The sequence below is a fragment of the Hemiscyllium ocellatum genome, chromosome 21, assembly GCF_020745735.1.
Source record: "Hemiscyllium ocellatum isolate sHemOce1 chromosome 21, sHemOce1.pat.X.cur, whole genome shotgun sequence".
Classification (NCBI taxonomy): Eukaryota; Metazoa; Chordata; class Chondrichthyes; order Orectolobiformes; family Hemiscylliidae; genus Hemiscyllium; species Hemiscyllium ocellatum.
In genome coordinates, this window is record NC_083421.1 from 25,078,486 (window position 1) to 25,097,479 (window position 18,994).

General features: G+C 42.6%; 1 protein-coding gene across 1 annotated transcript in view; it reads left to right on the forward strand.

Moving 5' to 3' along the window:
* Positions 1-18,994, forward strand: part of nsmfb (NMDA receptor synaptonuclear signaling and neuronal migration factor b) — a 104,283-nt gene that overhangs the window by 78,434 nt on the left and 6,855 nt on the right. The window contains exons 12-14 of the mRNA XM_060841013.1: positions 151-221; positions 947-1,026; positions 4,819-4,921. Coding sequence (XP_060696996.1) covers positions 151-221; positions 947-1,026; positions 4,819-4,921 — 254 coding nt within the window. The remainder of the gene's footprint in view (positions 1-150; positions 222-946; positions 1,027-4,818; positions 4,922-18,994) is intronic.

Here is an 18,994-nt window from a genome sequence, read left to right on the forward strand (position 1 = left end):
TGTGTCCCTGGGCTCTTTGGTACCACAGTGATACAGTCTCAGCTGTAATGCTGAGGTATTGAAAATGGACTGTTCAGTCATGTGGAGATGTTATTGCCCTTTTGAGAACATGTATGGAAGTGAGAACTAACCGGTCTGTGTCCCCTGCAGAGGAGATTGAGAAAAAGCTGAATGCCTATCGGAAGGGCTGCAAGGTCTGGAAGCTGCTGATCTTCTGCCAGGCAAGTCTGACTAATAACTCACCAGCATTTACTGACTCTGCCCATTGTCAGTTGGACCACCACTTGGCCTCTCATCTTCCAACAAGTGCATCAAGTGTGAGGGGTGCACTGGGCATAGTGCCAATCAAGACCATCCAGTCGTTGATGAGATGAGAATGAGCTCAGTGCTGTTCCTGCTTTCTTTGTTGTCTCAATTTAATGATGACCTCTTAACACTATTTTGCTCTGTCGTGTGAATGCGCTGGACTGGGGGCAGATGTATGTATTAATCTATATTTGATGTTATCATAGCACTTTTGGCAGTTGTAATGCCACAAGGTTGTTTGTTGAATGCTAAAAAGCATCTGCCCAAAATGTCCAGGGAGTGTTCTTACCTTTCTTACGTGTGGTCTGAGGCCAGGACTTCCGATCCATTGTCCTGACACCTGACTCTTGTTATCTCACCCGCCCTCGACCTTAACCAAGGGTCTGTAAGCCCTAGATGTTTGATAGAAGTGATGTGTTGAATCTCCGTATTTTGGCACAGTGTACATCCTTCCCCCATGAAAGCAATCCCTGACTGAAAACCAGGAGATCCCACAACTGGGCACGCTCAGATCTCCAGTTAAATGCATCCTGGCAAATTGCCTTTTTGACATAATTTGTTGAATCAATGTTGATGGGGAAAATGTTCACATTATGACCATGTCTCTGTTTTCTTTCTGGATCCTGTGTTTTGTCTGCAGGGGGGACCTGGCCACTTGTACTTGCTGAAGAACAAGGTCGCCACTTTTGCCAAAGTAGAGAAAGAGGAAGACATGATCTTGTAAGCCAATTATATTGTAAATGCAACTGGTATATTCAAGGCATGGTGGGTCAAGGGTCCGTTCCTGTGCTCTCCTGGATTGCTCAACTGCAAGTCTTGAGTTCACTGCAGTGTTGTTTATAGAATCATTCACTTTGCAGAGGAAGGCCATTTGCCTGTTGATTACATTGACTTCCCTCAGTGCAATCCTGTCTGTCCCATCCACTTCCTTTTGGAAATCTTTGTTTCTGCTACCCCACCCTTGTGGGCAGTGAGTTCACTGTGTAACCTTCACTGGATTGAAAAGTTCTTTCTCTTATTCCCAATGCAGCTCTCTTACAAGACCTTAAATCTGTGTCTCCTAATCTAGCAACACTTCTTATGTATCTGGTTTATCTCAATCTGACGTAATCTTATAAACTCTTGCCAGAAATCCTCTGAACTTCTGAAAATTCCTCATCCCTGGAACAGATCTGTTAAGTCTCCTCTGTCCTACCCCTCCCCCACATCACTCAAGGACCTTCAGATCCTTTCTAAATTGTAGTGATCACACTCTCTCAGTATATCCTGGCACCTTTACACTTCAATGCACTTGCATTCCCAGATCCCTCTTTAGAATGGTGTTTGTATTGGCTCTCCCTTTCCTTCCTGCCAAAATGCATCACCCTAGTGAATAAATTAATAAGTGTACTGGTGTCAGCCCTCCGATAAATGTCACCCTTACATCAATCCCCCTCTGTTCCTCTGCTCTCAATTTACTTGCAGCACCAATGCCCACTCACTGACCACCAGGATTAGTTATGGTGATCCTTGGACACAGCCCAAATTCGGAACAGCTTGAACCTCTCCTAATTTATGGTGTATTGTACAACCCAGGTGGATAGAGTTAAGTACAAGTACACAATCCTTTATCCGAAATGATCCGGACCAGCTGGTTTTCGGAATTCAGAATTTTTTGAATTTCAGAGTAAGTGACAGTTTGATGGTGAAATTTTAAACAATCTTACCAACAGCAGACGCAATGTGAGTAAAACAGGCCCTGAAACAGAATGGAGGCCTGCCAGTGCTAGCCCCCCAGCCCCCCCCACGTTGCAGCTGAGTGGGTGTGGAGTTGGGTTGACTGTTTGCACGCCAAACAACCTTGTTAATGAGAAAAAAAAACGTCCACAAAAATACCTTTGGATTCCTGAGCTTTGCGGATTTTGGGATTTCAGATAAAGGGCTGTCTGTCTATACTGCATTGATCAAATGTGGATCTGCAAAAAACACAGCAGGTCAAGCAGCATTGAAAGAGCAGGAGAGTCGATGTTTCGGGCAGTTCCCTTCAGGGTGAAGGGTCCTGCCTGAAACATTGACTTTCCTACGCTCCTGATGCTGCTTGACCTGCTGTGTTTTTTTCCAGCTCCACATTTTATTGACTCTGACTTTGCAGCATCTCCAGTCCTCACTATCTCCAAGTTGTATAAATACTCTGTTAGAAGATGTGACAATTCACAGCACTGAGACTTATTGCTCTTTAAAAGGGGAGACTCACAACACATACCTGTCTACTAAAGTACTCTGCATTGATGTTTGTACTGCATTGGATTCCAGGCAGATATTAAGAAAATCCTGCACAGTCAGAGCATCAGTCATTGTCAATGAACCTCCCTTCTGTGTTTCTGGTACTCAAACAACCCTTGAAGTAAATTTATAACTGAAATAACTCCACAGCAGCTGCTATCCCATCACCAAGTCACCCTTTATTTACATATGGGGAGTCTTTGACACTAGTTCAGCTCCCTCAGAGCCAGCTGTCAGAGTGAACAGAGCCTCTAATACTCCTGTTCATTTCTTTAGTCTGCTTTTCTATTTGTGTGAGACACAGTGAAAGACACAAAGTGCATAAATCTTTATTCAGTTTCCACCACCAGGAAGAAAGGAAACACCCGGGTGGCCAGTGACAAGCAGTGCCCTTCACGTCAAAGGGCAATGCTGTGTGATCAAACAGTGAAGGGGAGGGCAGGGACTAAAACAAAATGGAGTTGGAGGGGGAAATGATGCACTCCACTCCCTGCGACGCCCACCTCTCCCTGAACGTGTCGGTGTCGGTGGACACTATGTTCTCCTTTTCCAGAGACACCCAAGCTCTAACGTAAGCGCAGAAGAGGGGCAGGCAGTCGGCCCTAACAACCCCCTCCACGGCCAATACGACTGCTCATATCTGTCAGCCAAGGCTTCCTGATTGGACCAGATTAACAGTCCAATCAGGGAGCTCCTATTCCATGAGGTCTACTTGGTTGACCTTGTTAGAGCAACCATGATAAACCAGCCTTGCAGAACAGCAAGTCAAACCGCTGATTTGCGTGGAGTCAGCTGATTGTGTATGGCAGGCCAGTAAGGTTGCCCCAGTTAGTAACAATGCTGTGAAACCAGTGAAGAGAACAATCCGAGCCAGTGATCCTGGCTGGCAGCGTGCTCCTGATTGGCATGGCCTACCAGCACTCGCCATCTTTACTGTGAATAGAAGCATAGGCAGGATGCTGCAGAGAGTGATCTCTACCTGGATCAATAGCACAGACACCATGGAACACAACAGCACAAAAGAAAGCCCTTTTGCCCCGTTATGTCTACGTCAGCATTTTGGAAGAACTATCCATGTATTCCTGCCTGCTTCCTATTCCCTCACTACCCCACAAATGTTTCTTTACCCTGCCTTTTTTTGAAGGTTTCTTTACTCTCAGAAGGTGGTAAATCTTTATAGTCCTCTCCCAGAGGGCTGTGCAGACTTGAATATATGCAAGACAGCAAGTAATAGGTTTTTAAATATTAATGATATCAAAGGAAAGTGCAGAAAAATGGCTTTCAGTTCAGCAATCAGCCAGTGCCTAATGAATTGGCAAAGCAAGCCAGTAGCAGTGAATGGCCTAATTCTAGTCCTGTTTCCTATATCCCTCGCGTAGGAGTAAATTACTGCAAGTGCTGGAATCTGTTCTGAAAACCACAGTAGGTCAGGCAGCATGCGTTGAGAGAGAGCCAGCTAATGTTTTAGTGACTCTTAATGACCAGCTCTGACGGAGTCATCCACATCCAAAATGTTGGCTTGCTTTCTCTCCAGGATGCTGCCTGAATTGCTGTGATTTCCAGCATTTTTTTATTTTCAGTCCTATAGTCCTAAGTTCAGATGAAAGTTATTTCCATCACCTACTCTGACTTAACATTTCAATTTAAAGAAAAAACTTTCTCTTATCACCTTTTCACTTTGCTGATTATCTTAAATCTGTGCCCTCAACTGACTAATCTTACCAATAGAGAGCTGTTAGCTGCAGACTGAGATACAGTATCATGACGTGAAGCTAAGAACTCTGTTGTGCTGCTTTTATATCGTTGCTGTACCTGTGACTAACGTTAAGCACCCATTGAACTTTGGACGTGAAAGACCTATAAAAATGCCAGATTGTTCCTCTTTTCATTTTTGGAGAAATTTGACACCTATTACCCAAGGAGCATAGTTAGAGGCTAGTTTTTTAAAAGCAAGTCCAGTGGTTGTAAATTCGCCTGCGGTGAACAGGATTTGGAAATAGCTGTCAAGCTGCTATAAATACAGTTTTCCATAATTGAGGAAAGCATTTCTCCAGAGGTGATATGAAGCTGCTGAGATTTGGCAGGTTTCAATTCAAAAGCTTCCTTTCCTCCCCAGCTCAGCGGAGAAGGGGAACCACCTGAGGATCTCCTCCTCCTATTCACCTGCCACTCTCAGAAACTTGTGATTCCAATTTCACCGTCAGTGACTGAAATGGCATCTAATAGTCTTGCCTTTGCATTTTCTCGCAGGTTTTGGAAGAGGCTGAGCAGATTGATGAGCAAGATCAACCCAGAGCCAAATGTGATCCATATAATGGGCTGCTATATCCTGGGAAATCCCAATGGGGAAAAGGTAATGCCTAACCAATGACTGGACAGCATTTTGGTAGCAGTGGCAGGGAGAGAATCCTGCTCCCGTCGGGAATGCTGATTTTTATTTTGTAGTCATTCATGGGAGGTAAATGTTTATCGGCTGAACCAGCATTTATTGCCTCTCCCTACTTTAGCTGAGAAGGTGTTGATGAGCTACCTTCTTGAACTGCTGTAGTCCCTGTGCTGTATGTACACCCACAATGCTATAAGGGAGGGAATTCCAAGATTTTGATGCAGTGATACTGAAGGAACAGCGTATATTTCTAGGTCAGGCCATTTTTGGAGTGAAACTTGCTGGTGTTCCCATGTACTTGCTGCCCTTGTCTTTCTAGATAGTAGTTTGGGATTTGGAAGGTGCTATCTGAGGAGTCCTGATGAGTTACTGCAGTGCATTTTGTAGGTGGTAAGCACAGCTACTAGAGTGTCAGTGGGTGGAGGGAGCAGATGTTGGAAGTGGCAAATGGAATGCCAGTCATTTGGGCTGCTTTGCCCTGTATGGCTTCTTGAGTTGTTGGAGCTCTGTCCCTCCAGGCAAATGGAAATGTCCCCAGCATAGTTCTGAAGGGATACCCAGGAATGCACCTGATCCAACATTGGGCGATTCTGTTGCTTATGGACATTGAGTAAAGGAGATTATTTGATGACAATTTGTAAAGCAGGTAATTTGTATGGAATGCTGGAAGCATTACTTATCACACATTCAGTGAAGGTTGCATCAATGGAACTAACATTTTTCATTCTGATAAATCTAAACAAACACAGAAGAATGAATGAATGAACATCTCACTCAAAAGAATGGATCTTGAGCTTCTTAATGGGACAGTGGATGAAGGCTACACCAGCTCCTTATTGATTGGCAATCCTTGACATGTTTGGCTGGGAGAGGGGAGGCCAAGGGACACTGCTGTTGATCTCAGCACCTCTGTTTGTAGAGGTGAGACCATTAGACAGTCTACTTGATGCTGTGACACTAGGGTTCAGTCCCCTATTACTGTAGCCTCATTTGTCTTCAACTCTTGAGATGTCTACACTCCTGCAATTCTGCCCACTTGTGTGATTTTCATCTTTGATCTATCAGCTGCCTAAAACTAAGCTCTGGGATTCTATCCCTAAACCCCCAATCACAACAACACTTTTGATTTTTGTAGTGCTTTTGGCATTCTGAAATGCCTAAAGAGCTTCCTGGGAGTCTTACAAGAATGTTATGACACCAGACCACATGAGGAGGTACTAGGTGAGCTAATAAAAAGCTTGACCAACAAGGTATGTTATAATGAATGTCTTCTTGGAGGGAAGTGAGGTAGAGAGGTGGAGGGATTTAGAAAGGATTTCCAAAGTTTGGACCTAGGCAACTAGAGGCACGACCACCAGAATGATTAAGTTCAGGGATGGCCAAGAGATCAGAATGAGAGAAGTGCAGAGACCTTGGAAGGTTGTGATACTGGAGGTAAGTTGGAAGGAGTGAGACCATAGAGGGATTTGAATACAAGGGTGAGAATTTTTAAAATCAAGATGTCACATGATCCAGAGCTAGGATGGATCAACAATTGAAAGTGGAACAAGAGGTTGGTGTGGGTTAAGGCCACGTGGCCGAGTTTTAAATGAAGGGTAGAATGTTGGAGACCCACTTGCAAGTCGAGTGGATCACCCTCTACCTTTCTGCCTTCCTTTGTGATGGTTCTTAAAGTCTACCTCTTTGACCAAGTTTTACTTCTCTTGACCAAATCAATCTCAGTTTGGTGTCAAATTTTAACACTCTAGTAAAGCAACTGAGGTGTTTCAGTGCATTGAAGTTGCAATGTAAATAAACGTTGTAGTTCTTATTGATATTTTTATCAGGTCCTTGATAAATATGGTCTGGGCCTTGTCTTTGATTTCAGATCCATCTACAATCTCTCCGTTTTACCTGGCAAATCTCCAGGCAGTGTCCACCCCCTGTCGTTTGACTCCTTGTGCACCTCTGCACCATCAAATTCCAAAATGTGCTTCACTGCAGGCTTCCTCTAGATATATTCCCACTCAACCTGTTGCATTTTTGACTGGTGCAGTCTCAATGGGCAGAATGGTCTTTTCTGTACTGTAGACCTCTGTGATTTTTATGACCCCAGGAACAGGTTGGATTTGAACCCAGCCCTCCTGGCTCAGAGATAGGGACTAGCCACCGATCTACAAGAGCCTTTGCAGCTTTCCTCGATCAATTTCCAGAAAACACTTGACCTGACAGGTTAAAATTCATTGGATGGACGTCATTGGCCAGGCCAGCATTTATTGTCTTTCTCTAGTTGCCCTTGAGCAAATGATGGTGAGCTGTCTGCTTGAACCACTGCCATTTGGGAAGGAATTCCAGGATTTTGACCCAAGAAAACTGAAGGATCAGAATTATATTTCCAAGTCAGAATGGAGAGAGGCTTAAAGGGGAACTAGCGGGTGGTAGTATTCCTATGTCACTGCTGCCTTTGTCTGTCTAGATGGTAGTGGTTGTGGATTTGTAAGGTACTGTCTAAGGAGTCTTGGTGAATTGCTGCAGTGTATCAGTGCACACAGCTATTAATGAGCATAAGTGGTGGAGGGAGTGAAATCTGAAGATGGTGGATTGTGTGCTGAACAAGTTGGCTTCTTTAGAAACAAATTACTACAGATGCTGGAATCTGTACTGAAAACAACAAATGCTGGCGATCACGGTGGGTCAGACAGCATCCATGGTGGGAGAGCAGGCTAATGTTTCGAATCTAGATGATTCTTCATCAGCTCTGATGTAGCCATCTCGACTCAAAAGGTCGACTACTTTTGTATGGGATGGTGTTAAACTTCGTGAGCGTTGTTGGAGCTATACTCAGCTGAAAATGTGTTGCTGGAAAAGCGCAGCAGGTCAGGCAGCATCCAAGGAGCAGGAGAGTCGACGTTTCGGGCATGAGCCCTTCTTCTGGAATTAGGCTCATGCCCGAAACGTCGACTCTCCTGCTCCTTGGATGCTGCCTGACCTGCTGCGCTTTTCCAGCAACACATTTTCAGCTCTGGTCTCCAGCATCTGCAGTCCTCACTTTCTCCTGGAGCTATACTCACCCACGCAAGTGGCAAATATTCCATCACACTCCTGACTTGTGCTTGTAGTTCATTGACAAGTGGGGAATTGGGGTATGAGTTAATCACATCAGAGTTCCTAGCCTGGTCTTCTAGCTACAGTTTTTAAATGGCACATACAGTTCTATATCTGATCAATGGTAATCCCCTGGACATTGATAGGAGGGGATTCAGTGATAGTAATGCCATTGAACGTTCCTTTAAAAAGCCCTTATAAAATCACCTCTTTGACTATAAATTAGATTTTCATCTTTAATATTTTGATCTCTTGCTCAGTGTCTCACTCTCCCCTCAACTTGGTGAAACATGTTTGGATTTTTCCCTAAGTGAAGTAAATGCCTATGTTTAAGCCATCCGTTCAAATAAGGAGGTGCAGTTGGATACAATTTGATTTGGATTGGAAGATTCTGAATGTTGAGCCTGTTACATTCAGTGATTGCAGAAAGGGAAAAAAAATTACATTTAGAAAGCATTGTGTCATACTTGTCCTTATCCAGCATCTTTGAGGAAATACATCCCAAGGCAATTCTCTGGAGGATGTTATCAGTCAATATTTGGCACCAGATCGCATCATAGGTTAGTCAAAGGCTCGATCAAAGAAGTAGGTTTTAAGAAACCAAGTAAAGGTGTCGAGTGGAGTGCCAAGTCTTATGGAAGGGATCCCAGAGATTAGTGAGTGGGCTGCAGAAGAGAAGACCCTTAGGGAAATGATTTGTGCAGAATGTCTGAATTACAGGAACTCAGAAATCCTGAAGGATTGTACAGATAACAAGGTAGGAGGAAGCTAAGGGTCTGGATGAATTCACCACAAAATCTCATGATGCTTAAGGAGCTTCACAAGGACAGAATTTCTCCTATTCACTGTTGTGTGTCAGCAAATGTAACAACCAACGTGGTGCAGAACTGCACAACTAACGAACAGCTCAATGTTGTTAGTTAAGGGGTGAATGTTAAGCAGGACATTAGCATCTCCTCATGATTCTTCAATTCAATGCAACAGAAAAAGATAGCTTATGACGAATGTCATAATGTAGTGGGGAATCACACTGAATATATCGAGTGGATTCTGGATCAGTGGTGCTAGAAGAGCACAGCAGTTCAGGCAGCATCCAAAATGGTCGGGACTGTTAAAAACTGAACTGCAAATCATTTTGTGTTAGGTAAGTGGTAAATATAGGGGGTCTGGGTGGGTTGCGCTTCGACGGGTCGGTGTGGACTTGTTGGGCCGAAGGGCCTGTTTCCACATTGTAAGTAATCTAATCTAAACGAGCAGCGAAATCGACGTTTCGGGCAAAAGCCCTTCATCAGGAATAAAAGTAGTGGCTTTCAGACTCACTGCCTTTATTCCTGATGAAGGGCTTTTGCCCGAAACGTCGATTTCGCTGCTCGTTGGATGCTGCCTGAACTGCTGTGCTCTTCCATCACCACTGATCCAGAATCTGGTTTCCAGCACCTCCTGTCATTGTTTTTACCTCTCTGAATATATCGAGTGTTGAGAATAGAAGGAAATAAAGACGGCAATGGACATTTGACGGGAACGAATAAGTGGGCAGGACCATTGAGTCTTTTATAGCTACATAAAACAGATAGTTGAATAAAGGTCGGGACTGTTAAAAACTGAACTGCAAATCATTTTGTGTTGACAAAAGGCATTGTAATGTACAAATGAGGTTTTTGCATCTGCCTTCATTCAAAGAGGAAACTGCAGATACAGGAGCAACTTGAAGTGCTGGTAAATGTAGAAAGGTCAGGAAGGGACGCGTCCTTGGTTGCTGAGGAAAGCAAGGATGAAAAAGGCAGAGATGCTAGACACAAGGGTGGTGCCTGAAGACTGATGAGTGTTATATTTAGAAAAAGGGAGAGATTAAAGCAGTTGAGTACAGTCAGTCAGCTTAACATCAGTAGTGAGGATATTTCTAGACATCCTTATCCAAGAAAACATGCATTTTTAACTGTAGTCATGCATTAATTAATAACAGGGAGCCTGCAACCACATGGGATTAAGGTGGATTTCACCAGTTTCATCATTCCCCTCTCCCATCCCCAACCAACATTATTGCAGTCCCAAGCCTCCAAGTTGGCACTGCCCTCCTGACCTGACCATCACCTTTCTCATCTATCTGCTCCACCCTCCTCTCTGACCTATCACCTTCTACCCCTCTTTCATCTACCTATCGCATTCTCAGCTACCCCCCACCCCACCAACCCACATTCCTCCCATTTATCTCTCAGCCCCCCAGCTCACAAACATCATTCCTGATGAAGGGCTTACGTCAGATGCTGCCTGACCTGTTGTGCTTTTTCAGCGCCACCCTCTTGGCATTAATTAATAACAGCCAATGTAGATTAGATCATGGCAAATCATGTTTGACAAACATGATTGTGCACTTGAAAGAAATATAAGGTCAGTTTATGGAGGCTTTGCAGTTGTTGTTTTGTCTATGGATTTTCAGACAATGTTGGAAAAGTGCCACATATTAAATTTAGCATTTAAGGCCACAGCCTTTTTTAATTCATTCATGGGATCAAGGGGTTGGGGAGGTGGGGGGGAGGGGGGTGGGGTGAGTTCATTGGCTCAGCCAGCATTTATTGTCCATTCTTAGCCACCTTTGGGAAGATGATGAGTTACCTTTCTGAACTGCAGTCCATGTGTTGTAAGCAAAACCAGAATGTTGTTCGGGAGGAGCTCTGATATTTTGACCCAGTGACACTGAACGATGGTGAGGATTTGGAGGGGAATTTGCAGATGGTGGTGTTCCCATGTATCTGCTGCCTTGATCTTCTAGATCGTAACGGTCGTGGGTCTGGAAGATCCTGGAGCCTCGGTGAATTTCTGCAGTGTGTCTTGTGAATGGTACACACTGCTGCTATTGAGTGTCAGTTGTGAAGGGAGTGGATGTTTGTACATATAGTGCCAGTCAAGTGGACCACTTTGTTCTGGATGGTATTAAGCATCTTGAGTGCTGCTGGAGCTGCACTCAGATTGTTATGATGGAGGAAGGGCCCATTCAGCTCATTGTGCCTGAAAAGGTTCTATTGGGTTGTGCCAATCTCCTGTCTTTTCCCAATCTCACTATCCAGACCCCCATCCAATGTCCTCTCGAATGATTCAATTGAGCCTGCCTCCATCACATTTCCAGGCATGGATTCTTGCTGTGTGCAAAAGATTTTACTTCTATCATCCTTGCTCCATTTTCAACTCACTTTGATTCTGCCCTGTCCTTATTTTTACTTTTTCACACTTCCAGGTAAGTGGGGAGTATTCCATCACACGTTTGACTTGAGCATTGTAAATGGTGGACAGGCTTTGGGGAATCAGGAAAAGTCCCGTGCTGCAGGATTTCTAACTTCTGACCTGCTCTTGTAGCCACTGTATTGATATGACTTGTCCACTTCAGTTTTTGGTCAGTGGTGATCCCCAGGATGTTGATTGGGGATTCAGTGATGTTCATGCTATTCACTGTCAAAGGTAATCATTAGACTGTCTCGTGTTGGAGATGGTCATTACCCGGCATTTGTATGGCACTAAACATTCCTTGTCACTTCTCAGTCCAAACCTAGATATTGTTCAATTCTTGTTGCCTTTGTACATGGACTGCTTCAGTATCTGAGGAGTTGTGAATGGTGCTGAACATTGTGCAGTCATTGGCAAACTTTCCTACTTCTGATGGGAGGAGGGTCATGGATGAAGCACTGAAGATGGTTGGCCCTCGGGCACTACCTTGAGGATGTCCTGAGCTGAGATGACTGACTTCCAACAACCACAACCATCTTCATATGTGCCAGGTATGACTCCAATTTGCGGATAATTTTTCCTGATTTCCATTGACTTCATTGATGCCACTCTTGGTCAAATGCGACCTTAATGTCAAGGGTAGTCACTCTCACCTCTCCTCTTTTAACCATATTTGAACCAAGACTATGATGAGATCAGGAGTTAATTGGCTCTGGTGGATCCCAAGTTGGGCATCATTGACCAGGCTATTCTAAGCACTGTTGGTGACAGCTTCTGTCACTTTACTGATGATGGAGAATAGACTGATGGGGTGGGAATTGGCCGGGTTGGATTTGTCCTGTATTTTGTGTACAGGCATATCTGGCAATTTTTCACATTGCCAAATAGATGCCAGTGTAGCAACTGCACTGGAGGAATTTGGCTGGGAGGGGGCCGGGGGGGCAGCAAGTTCCGGGGCAGAAGTCTACACAACTATTGCTGAAATGTGGTCAGGGCCTACAGTAGCAAATGCCATCAGTTGCTTCTTCATAACACATGGAGTGAATTGATTGAAAATCGGTTTCTGTAATGCAGGGGACCACTAGGGGAGGCCAAGATGGATCATCACTTTGGCACATCTGACTAAAGATTCCTGCAAATGCTTCTGCCTTAGCTTTTGCATCAATCTGCTGGGCTTCATTGAGGTCGGGGATATTTGTGGAGACGACTCCTCCACTGAGTTGTTTTATTGTCCACCACCATTCACGACTTGAGCTGGCAGGACTGTAGAGCATTGGTCTGATCTGTTGGTTGTGAAATCATTTAGCCCTGTCTGTCACTTGCTGTTTATGCTGGTTGGCATGCAAGTAATCCTGTTTGGTAGCTTCACCAGGTGAACACCTAATTTTTAGGTCTGCCTAATGCTGACCCTTGCATTCCATCCTGCACTCTATGTGGAAATTCGAGTGGCTTGGTGGTAATGCTTGAGTGGGGGACATGGCAGACCATGAAGTTACAGATTGTGTTAGAGTACTTTTCTGCTGCTGCTGATGGACCACTGCGCCTTATGGATGCCCAGTCTTAAGTTGCTAGATCTGTTTGAAATCTTGGAGGGCATTGTTTCATCAGGTAAGGGTCAGAGGTGGAGGAATGTTGAGTATGTGATATTCAACAGGAGGTTACCTTCTCTATGCTTGACCCAGTGCCATAAGATGTCATAGGGTCCAGAAACAACATTGAGCATGCCCACGGCAACTAATTCACTCTGAACATAAGGCCAAGAGAGGATCTAACTAGTTTGCAATGAGTGTGATGGGCAGGATGAGGCTTTGTTCCAAACATACTAGCAATAGAGGAATCAGCAAGTTTATAATAAGCATAGGAAGTGACTTCATTCTGAACACAGCATCAAGAGAGAGGCTGAGTATGGAAAAAAAAAATTGGTTGGTGAGAAGCTGCTTTTAGTCAGAGCGTCTTAACAGTTTAGAACTTGAAGTGTCATTTATAAAGGAGCAGTTCATGACATTTCAAGAAGTAATATTAACCAAAGGGAGGTAAAGTTAAATTTAGTCAAGATAAAATAAATAACAAAGAAAATAGAAGGAAAATAAAGTTAATGTAAGTTACTAAAGTTAAACTTATACTTATTCTAAAGGTCACATAACATTTCTAAGTTACAGAACTTCTAAGTAGAGTGTACTTTGTGTGGTATGTATGGAATCGTGGACACGCCATGCTCTCCATTCTGCCAAGCCCATTCTCAGGGTTTGGAAACTTGAGGAGCAGCTGTGGTCATTGCTGTATATCTGTGAGACAGAAGCTTACATGGATGGTAGGTGTAGGAAGTGGAGAGGAGAAAGGGAATGGGTGACTAGCAGGCAGTCTAAGAAAACAAGGCAGGTGGTGGAGCAGTCCCTTGAGTTTATCACGTTTGGCAATCAGTATTCACGTTTGGAAACCAGTGAAGGCAATGGTTCCTCAGGAGGTACAGCCAGAGGCTGTAACCAAGGGCATCTCAGTGTAGAGGATAGGAGAAAGAAGAATGGAAGCGCTATAGTGAGGAAATCAGACAGGTGTTTCTGTGACAATGAATACAATTCCAGGATAGTGTATTAGCATTATGATGCCAGGGTCAAGGATGTAGTGAAGCAACTGCAAAACATTGTACTGTGTAAGGGGAATCAACTAGAAGTGTCACACCAGCATTAGGTACATGGGTAAGAAAAAGATGAGGATGAGGTTCTGAAAGAAAATTTCAGTGAGTTAGGAAATTAAAAAGCAGTACCTCATGAGCAGTAATCACAGGATTATTCTCAGTGCCATAAACAAGTGGGCATAAGGTTAGGAGGACAATGTGGAGAACCAGTGCAGGAGGGAGGGCATTGGATTACTGAGGCAGTGAAACCAGTTCCGTGGCAGATGAATAGGTTGCATCTTAATAGGAGTAGGACTGATGCTCTTCCAGTGAAATGATCAAGTGCTGTTAGAGTGGATTTAAATTAGCTTGTCAATGCAATGGGAATTTGAAGGGTGTCCCAACTTTGAAGAAAGTTAATCTGGTAACCGGGAGTGGAAAAGTTGCAAAGGAGATATAAAGCAGAGTATCGATTAGGCCTCAAATATGAAATGATGTGGAAAAGACAAAGTCAACAGCCTGAATGTGTGCAGCATTTACAACAAGGTAAGGTGATCTAAACAAGGTACGTGGTTATAATCTAATTGCTATGGCTGCATGGTGGCCAAGACTAAGAGCTGAATATTTAGGAATATCTGACATTTAGGAAGACAGACAAGAAGAGAAAGGAGATGGAGTTATGTTTATAAGAAAGGGTAGGATCAGTACAGTAGTAAGAGAGGATATTAGATCAGAAGAACAATGTATGGAATCTGTTTGGGTCGAGCTGAGAAATAGCTAGGGCCAGCTGACATTTGGCTGGAATTATTTAAAGGCCACCAAATAGTAGGGGCATGGTATCAATCAGGAGTTGAGAAGCTTGTCGTAATTACAATGCAATTATCATAGGTGACTTAATCTGCACATCGACCAGATATAGCAATTGAGTTGTAAAGTGTGGTGGATGAGGTGATGGAATGTCTTAGGATAGTTTTCTAGAGTACCAGGTTGAAGACCCAACTAAAAGACAGACAATTTTAGAACTAGTAATGTATAATAAAAAAGGCTACTTAAAATAGTTAAATGACCGCAATCTAATAGAGTCATAAAGATGTACAGAATCCTTTGGTCCAATTCATCTATGCTGACCAGATATCCTATTCTAGTCCCATTTAGCATCATTTGGCCTATATCTCTCTAAACCCTTCCCCTTTGTATACCCATCTAGATGCCTTTTAAATGTTGTAATTATACCAGCCTCCGCCATTTCCTCTGGCAGCTCATTCCCTACGTGCATCACCCTCTGTATGAAAAGGTCACCCTTTGGGTCCCTTTTAAATTTTTCTTCCCTCATCTTAAACCTATGCCTTCTAGTTTTGAACTCCCCTACCCTGGGAAAAAGACATTGACTATTTAATCTATCCATGCCCCTCATGATTTTATAAACTTCTATAAGGTCACCCCTCAGCCTCTGATGCTCCAGGGAGATTAGCCCCAACCTATTCAACCTCTCCTTATAGCTCAAACCCTCCAACCCAGCCAACATCCTTGTAAATTCTTTCTGAACTTGATAGAATTTTACATTATATTTGAAAGTGAGATAGTTCAATTTGAAGCAGAGGGTGTTAAATTTGAATAAGGAAATTATGAAAGCATGAGATACAAGTTGGCTGAGATGGATAAGGAAGATACATTAAATGATATGATTGTAAATGGGCAATAGATGATCTTTAAGGAACTATTACATGATTTACATCAACTATACATAACTTTAAAGTGCAAAAACTCATCATAGGTCAGTCAACTGAGGCTAACACAAGAAGTTAAGAATTGTATGTGATTAAAGGAAAAGTGGCCTGAAATAGTTATAAATTTGAGAACTGGAAAGTTTTTAGAATACAGCAAAGGAGGACCAAGAGATTTACAAAGAAAGTGAGAGCAGAATATGAATACAATCTAGCCACAAATGTAAAACAAGCTGTCAAGCCTTTGTTAGATACATAAAAGGGAAGTGTTTGACTGAAACAAATATGGCTGAAAATGTGTTGCTGGTTAAAGCACAGCAGGTTAGGCAGCATCCAAGGAACAGGAAATTCGACGTTTCGGGCATAAGCCCTTCATCAGAAATCCTGATGAAAGGCTTATGCCCGAAACGTCGAATTTCCTGTTCCTTGGATGCTGCCTAACCTGCTGTGCTTTAACCAGCAACACATTTTCAGCTGTGATCTCCAGCATCTGCAGACCTCATTTTTTACCTGAAACAAATATGGATCCATTACAGACACATTCAGATGAATTTATATTGGGTAATAGAGAAATAGCAGAGAAGCTAACTGATTACTTTGCATCTATTTCTACTGAGGAAGATTCATGAAATTTCTCGGAAATAGAGATCCAAAAGTCTAGGAATAATCAAAGGGAATTAATGTTAGTAAGAAATTAATGATACTGATAGTTAATAATTCGCTGGGACTATATCCCAGAGTGTTGAAGAAAGTGGCTGTAGAGATAGTCAATGCATTTGTGATTGTCTTCCAAAGTTCCTTTGATTCTGGAATGATTCCTACTGTTAGGAACGTAGCAAATGTCACCCATTCTACTTAAGGAAAGAATAAGGGGAAAAATTTTAAAAAGGATAAAAACAGACAGGTAGACTAACAAAAATACTATAATCTATTATAAAAGAAGTGATAAATAGTTACCTTGACGATATGATCTGATTAAGCATAGTCAATATGGATTGGTGAATGGGAAATTCTGTTTGATAAATTTGTAAGGATTTTTTCAGAATGTAACGGCAAAATTGATAAAGGGAAGATATTTGAATTTTCAGAAGGCTTTTGATCGGTTTCCCACAGGAGATTGTTTAGCAAATTTAAAGCACATGGTACAAGAGGTAATGGACTGTCATGGGTTAAGGATTGACTAGCAGGCAGAATAAAAGAGAGTAGGAATAAATGGGTCTTTCTCACATTGGCAGGCTCTGACTAAGGGTGTACTGCAAGGATCAGTGCTTGTGTCGTAGCTGTTCACTGATCAATGGTTTGGAGCTGGAACCAAATTAGATGGATTAAAATTTACTGCTGATGCAAAGCTAAGCAAGAAAGTATGTTGGAAGGAAAATGTAAAATGTTTTCAGGAGGATTTGGACAGGTTTAGTGAGTAGGCAAAAACACAGCAGACAAAAAATATTGTGGAAAAGAGTGAGTTGTCCACTTCGGTAGAAAGAACAAATGTACAGCGTATTTCCTAAATGGTAAGAAGTTGTAAAGGTTTGACATAAAAAGGGATTTGGGTGTTTTAATCAATCACTGAAGGCTAATATGCAAATGCAGCAAACTATGAGGATGGTTAATGGAATGTTAGCCTTTGTTGCAAGAGGATTTGAGTACAGAAGTAGTGAGGTCTTGCTTCAATTGCGTAGGAGCTTGGTCTGACCACATCTAAAGTACTTTGTGCAGTTTTGGTCTCCTTACCCTCAGGAAAGTTATTGTCATTGATAGAATTCACCTGTATCTAGGATGATAGGATTATTCTATGAAGAGACAATGAATAAATTGGACCAATATTCTCTGGAGGTTCAAATAGTGCAAAGTGATCTCATTGAAACCTACAAATACTTAGAGATAAACAGTGTAGATGCAGGTAAGATGTTTTCCCTAGTAGGAGAGTTTAGAACAGAGGGCACAGTTTAAAAATAAGGGAGGTATAATTTAGGACCGAAATGAGAACAAGTTTTTTTTAATTTAGAAAATGGTATATCTTTGGAATTCTCTTCCTCAGTGGGCTGGGGAAGCGCAGTCTTTTATTGTGTATAAAGGAGAGGTTAATACATTTTTGATTGTCAGTAGTGTAAAAGTATGGAAATAGTATGGGTAAAAGGCAACAAAATGTTTGATCAGCTATGTTCATGTTGAATGGCAGAGAGTCCTGACCAGCTGAATGATCTACTCCTGTTCCTATATTCCTAAGAGAGTTTCCACTGACAACTAGACCAGAACTAGAGAGGGTGTGAGGAGAATTTAATTTATGCATGAGTTGTTCTGAACTGGAATGCACAGTCTGAAGGGATGCTAGAAACACATTCAGCAGTGGCTTCCAAAAGGAGTTAGATTCGTGAACATCAAAACAAATTGCAGCGACTATGGCCTTGAGCAAGGGAGTGGAACTGATTGGATAGTTCTTCTATAGCTGGTATAGCCATGACGTGTCAGATGGCCTCCATATATGTTCATGTGGAGACTTGCAGCATTGGTGGTGATCTCGAAGCAAGCAAGCCCCAGTCCTTGTTTATTTGATCTACCCGTCCGCTGCTGAGTGCCTGCAGGTTTTCCCATTTCTGCTGCTGTGTGATGTATTATCCATCATTGATCAGAAACACTTGATAAACCTGACTGACAAAGCAGCCTACTTCTGAGAAAATCATAAATGTGATCAGTAAGTCTGAGTTGTTAAGGTTAAAGACGTGACTCCTTTTCTAAATCTACATTTTATATTTGTTTTCTTTGAATTACCCAAAGGAAAGGCAATTGTAATAGTCAATTTAGCCTTGTCCAGATCACCCTGAAGATAAAATGATTTTCTTTGCTGCAAGCAACAGGCACATGACCTTTGTCCAATTGTGAAGATAATTGGGAAGAAGAGATAAACACATTTTACGAGTGATGTACTTTTAACTTTTAACACCTCGGGTTATGGTATTATTACAGGATATAAAAGTATCTCATCAGCCACTTAATCTACAAGCAGATTTTCAACTACCTGAATGACACGCTCTCCCTTGTCCACCACCTTCTATTCCTCTTCCTTTGTTTGACTGCCTTTTGTGTTTGTTCACTAAGAATTCAGCAATTCTATTATGTTTCAGTCTGTCTCTTTATTTCTGCTGTCTTTGATCTTTCTGACTCTCTCGCAAACTCTCTCTGCTGCCTCCTTAGGGTGCTCCCTCTCTGTTGATTTCCTTAGCTGCTGCATTTCTTTCTACCTCTACCTTTGTATGATATTCTGTCTGTGTCTATTTCATATCACCATGTCTGTGTCGTTCTGATTTTTACCTGACTCTCCATGACTGAAGAAGGGCTCATGCCTCATGCGTCAACTCTCCTGCTCCTTGGATGCTGCCTGACCTGCTGTGCTTTTCCAGC